The sequence below is a fragment of the Microtus ochrogaster genome, chromosome 4 (assembly GCF_000317375.1).
Source record: "Microtus ochrogaster isolate Prairie Vole_2 chromosome 4, MicOch1.0, whole genome shotgun sequence".
Classification (NCBI taxonomy): domain Eukaryota; kingdom Metazoa; phylum Chordata; class Mammalia; order Rodentia; family Cricetidae; genus Microtus; species Microtus ochrogaster.
The window spans coordinates 40,488,348-40,493,129 of NC_022011.1; the positions used below are offsets into that span (position 1 = coordinate 40,488,348).

The window sequence follows — 4,782 nt, forward strand, 5'->3', positions numbered from 1 at the left end:
ACAGAGAGAGAGAGAGAGAGAGAGAGAGAGAGAGAGAGAGAGAGAGAGAGAGAATGCCCCTCAGGTGCTGGGGGGCCAACCCCAAGTTAGAATCGTGTCTTTGCCATTACTGACTGTGTGACTTGAACAAATGAGTAGCAATTTCTTTCGCCAGCTGTGAAACATGGCTCCTGGAGCTGTCCCAGAGAAACAGCAGGACACCTGCAAAATGATCAGTCCAGGGCCTGTTAGAGGGCGGTTACTCACCAATAATAGATCGGGATGCAAAGCTGCCTTCTAAGTTCTCAAAGAAGCCTCCAGAAATAGAGTTGACTTGGGAGTTCGGGGGCATGAAGAGCCACAAGGCTGCTACAGTCTCCCAAAACTGAAAGGAAAAATTCAAGCAAGATCCCGTGTCTCCAGCACCACAGCTGTTCCTATTTGTCTCTGAATTCTTTCAGGCCCTCTTTATGTTGGGCAGTTTTTAAACACAGTAATTACAGTGCTTGCACCGTTCCCTTGATGCCACATCACCGACTTCTCCTCTAGGGCTAAGGCGGTCACAGGCAGCACTTGCCAAATTAACTGTTTCCTCGGTGTGGAGTAGCTGAACCACGGACATCTTCCCTCATCCATTCACTCATTCATTCATAAGATCCCGAGTGCCTCCTCTCTGCCAGGCACTGGACTAGAGCATCCCTCACTTCTGGCCCCTAGGCTGACGACGCAGTCATGGAAACAGACAAGCAAACTCCCACCTTGGGGCTGTAAGGCAGTTCCTCACCCAGACCTACTCTTGCTCCCAGCAGTCACGGTGGATGCTTCTCTTGGAGGCACCTACAACAGGGTAGGGATGCCCACTGACATATTCTGGGGGCTTCTCTTGGAGGGGCCTCCCACAGGGTCGGAATGCCCATTGACATATTTGGGGGGCTTTCCTGATTAGTCAGAGGTACCTGGCTGTGTCCAAAGCTCCTGACAATGGGGCTCCAATGGGCCCTTTGGGCCCTGCTCTTTCTTCTCCAAGACTTGGGTTTCATCCTGTCCAGTTGGCATCCCCAGTCCCAAAGGCAGATGTTCTCTGCTTGCATCCATGGTGATCTCTTCTCTCAGCGAGGCCCTTCACTGGCGCAGGAGCATCTGAAGCAGGGATATCCTCAGCTGGTGGATGGAGCCTCAGGGACTGTGACCCAGCGGGCAGAGCACTTGGCTCCTTCTCCACTGACTCTAACTATGGTCTCTGCAGTGGCCACCCTGTCTTTATGCCTGCCCCATTCTAAAAATCAAGCTTATAGTCTATGTCTGATGGAGAGCCTGGCTTGTAATTCATGGGGAACTCACCATTCCTGGAACTACTGAGCAGTTCTATTACTTCAAGTAACCATGTGGCCTCAGGTTTCGTCTTGATTTTCGGTCTCTGTAATTATCTGCCCTGGAGAGGACTGCTGTAGGTTGGGAGATCAGAGGCATCTCAGCAGACGCACACTGAAAGCTGAAGAGTGTTCTAGGCAGAGGAAGGGCGCATGTAAAGGCCCTGAGGCGGCGAGATCATGGGTGTGCTGCTAAAGTAGCTATCCCTATGTGGGCTGATCGTCCCAGATTTGTTAAGCTGTAAAACATTTGTTACTGAATTCATACTGCTTTTTGCAGACCGCCATGTTCTGGCCTCTTCTAGAGAGACATCAGTCCTATTTGTTCTTGCCTAGACTGAGGGAGGAGGCTGAGATGAGTTTTCTATGACAGTCAGGCTGTGGCAGAGGGTTATCATGTATTCCATCAGTACAGAGAGTAACTACTCCCTCCTGAGGGCACTGGGGAAAGCTGCTCAAAAAGACAGCATCCAGGATGAGCCTGAGTTCCCCTGGCAGAGACACAAAGGAGGGATCACCAGGGACACCAGGTGGAGGGAACAGTGAGTACTAAGTAAGTCATAGAAGCAAAGAGAGGGTGTGTTCCAGAAATGGGGATCAGAAAGTCTTGAGACAATGCACATGCTTGAAGTTCATGGAGAGATGCTGGGAAACTAGGGGAGATTTCTAAGCAAGGAGGGAGCAGTTCCAGCTGCAGTGTGATGGATGGGAAGTTCCAGCTGCAGTGTGAATGGATGGGAAGTTCTAGCTGCTGTGTGAACAGATGGGAACTTCCAGTGCAGTGTGAATGGATGGGAAGTTCCAGCCACACTGTGACAGTGTGAATGGACAGGAAGTTCCAGCTGCAGTATGAACAGATGGGAAGTTCTAGCTGCAGTGTGAACGGGGACAGTAAGTTCCAGCCACACTGTGAAAGGGGATGGGAAGTTCCAGCCACAGTGTGAAAGTGTGAACAGGACGGTAAGTTCCAGCCGCAGTGTGAACGGGAACGGGAAGTTCTAGCAGTGGTGTGAATGGATAGGAGTATAACAGATGAGAGGCAGAGACTCCTAGGAAGAGGCTGCTGCAACAGCTCAGAGCAGAGGCAGATGCTGATTGAAGCAGGGATGGCAGGCAAGAGGAACAGTACCTTACTGTAAAACCCACAAGACTTTAGGGCTGGACTGGCTTTAAGAAAGGGAGGAGTGGGGTCTATTAAGCCTTGGCAATTTTCAAACTTTAGTGAATGAGGGTAGTGGCAACTACTGAAACTACAGACACCAGGAGGGCAAGAGGAACAGGATTTAGGGGTGTAGAAGAAGAAAGAATGGCTGGGCAGTGAAGGCATCTTTCAGATACCACGGACAGCTCTGGGAGCCTCCAGCTTGACTTTGATTTAGAACAAGCAGAGGGGCAATTTTAACAATCACACCCACAGGCTCAACCAGATGTTGTATGTCACAGTCTCTGGAAGAGGGTTTCGGATCCTGCTTCATAAATGAGCATTCCAAGTCCCTCCGTAGAGTGCTTGAACAAAAGCATCATGGCTGCTGCAAAGGCGGCTTGGTGCTCTTGAAGCTATGGTGAGCTTTGAGGCAACTAAGTCATGCGCTGAGATTACTGGCCAAGGAAATGAGACTTTTGGAGAAATAGGGGAAGGGGTCACCTTCCTCCAGAACCCTTAAAGTAAATGAGGTATAATTCAGCTAAGTGCAGTCATGGCTGCTGGTCAGTCCAGGTTTCTGTTACAACTCTCTAACTCCTTTTCCTAAAACCTCAAGCCCACCTAAATGTGTCTCCTTTAGGCAGGAGAAGAGAGACTGGTTTTAAGATTTTACAGCAACCTTACTTGGGGATACCGATGCACACCTTTAATCCCAGCACTCAGGAGGCACAGGCAGGCAGATCTCTGTGAGGTTGAGGCCAGATAGTATAGTGAGTTCCAGGACAGTCAGGGCTAACAAAGAGACCATCTCAACAACAATAACAAAATTGTGGCAGCTATGAAAAATTGAAAGCAGGGGTTCAAAGAAATCCTTGTACACAAATATTAATGGCACTTATAGTGACAAGAGTCAAGGGGTTATTAAAATAACCCAAAACGCTTAGATAGGCATATGGAAAATACTATGTCTGTACACACAGCATTTGTAAGTTTTAAGGTAGAGGGAAACTCTGACACCTGCTATGACGTGAAGACCTCAAGGGCCAAACAAGACTAACACAAGAGGGCCCAGTGGTTAGATTCTTCAGGGCGGAAGTGGAACTGCCGTATCCAGGCTTGGGGGTGGAGCAAACAACCCAGGAGTTAGTTCATGGGTATGCTTTCAATATGGAAAGTTCTAGAGATCTGCCGTAGTGATGGTACACACAGCAATCTGAAAGTAATGCCTACCACCAGACTGCGTATTAAAAATAGTTAAAACGAGGCCTGGAGACATGGCTCAGAGGGGAAGAGCACTTGGAGGCCTTTCCAGAGGACCTGGCCTCGATTAGCACCACATGGTAACCCAAAACTTTAACTACGGTTTCAGGGAATCTGATGCCCTCTTCTGGCCTCCTAGGGCAGCCGGTGCACACGTAGGACACATACATACATGCAGGCAAACACTTATCCACATAAAATAACAAATGAAAAAAGTAAAAATGGTAATATTTATATACACACACATATGTGTATACACACACACACATACACAATTTTACTATAAAAAAATTGTTGCTGCCGGGCGCACGCCTTTAATCCCAGCACTTGGGGAGGCAAGATCAGGTGGATTTCTGTGAGTTCGAGGCCAGCCTGGTCTATAAGAGCTAGTTCCAGGACAGGCTCCAAAGCTACCGAGAAACACTGTCTCGAAAAACAAAAACAAACAAAAAATTGTTGCTGTCTCCTGCGCATATGGAAATCTTCAGGGCTTCTCTATCCCGTGGGAGATACCTGAAAGCCAACAAAGGTGGTCTCCCCTCTCAGTCTGGCGCTCACAGAATAGGGATGAGTGGCGGGATGGTCTGGAACTACCCAGAGAGTGTAAGGCTAGGGAAACTGAGTCTTGTGTTTGCAAAACATATCGCTCCTCACAAAGTCCTCCTCCTTCCAGGCTCGGGAGCCGAACTGGAGCTCAACACCTTTTACCCTCAACCTCGCTATCAGCTGGACAGCTTCTGGGCGCTCAGCAACTTAGCGAGGTCCGCGGTGAAGGGCCTGAGCGGCTCGCTGCCCTCTTCCAAGATGGCCGCCGCCGCCTCTGTGACAGGACTGGTCACGTGGGCGCGCTCTCTTGTGAGGTCGCGGTGCATCGGCAAGCGATTGTCCCTTTCCGGGCCCCGTCCCGAGGCGGCGACTATCCCTGTCAACCGGAGCCTGAACGATCATGGCAACGGGCTCAGGCGGGGAGCGCGTGGTGGCGGCGGCGGCGGCAGTTTGGTCGCGGGCCGGGGCAGCGGAGCGGCGGCG

General features: G+C 50.2%; 1 protein-coding gene across 1 annotated transcript in view; it reads left to right on the forward strand.

Annotated features, from left to right (window-relative positions):
• The first annotated feature begins 4,524 nt into the window (after positions 1-4,524).
• Ttll11 (tubulin tyrosine ligase like 11) overlaps positions 4,525-4,782 on the forward strand; it is a 244,069-nt gene continuing 243,811 nt past the window's right edge. The window contains exon 1 of the mRNA XM_026778629.1: positions 4,525-4,779. Coding sequence (XP_026634430.1) covers positions 4,558-4,779 — 222 coding nt within the window. The 5' untranslated portion in view covers positions 4,525-4,557. The remainder of the gene's footprint in view (positions 4,780-4,782) is intronic.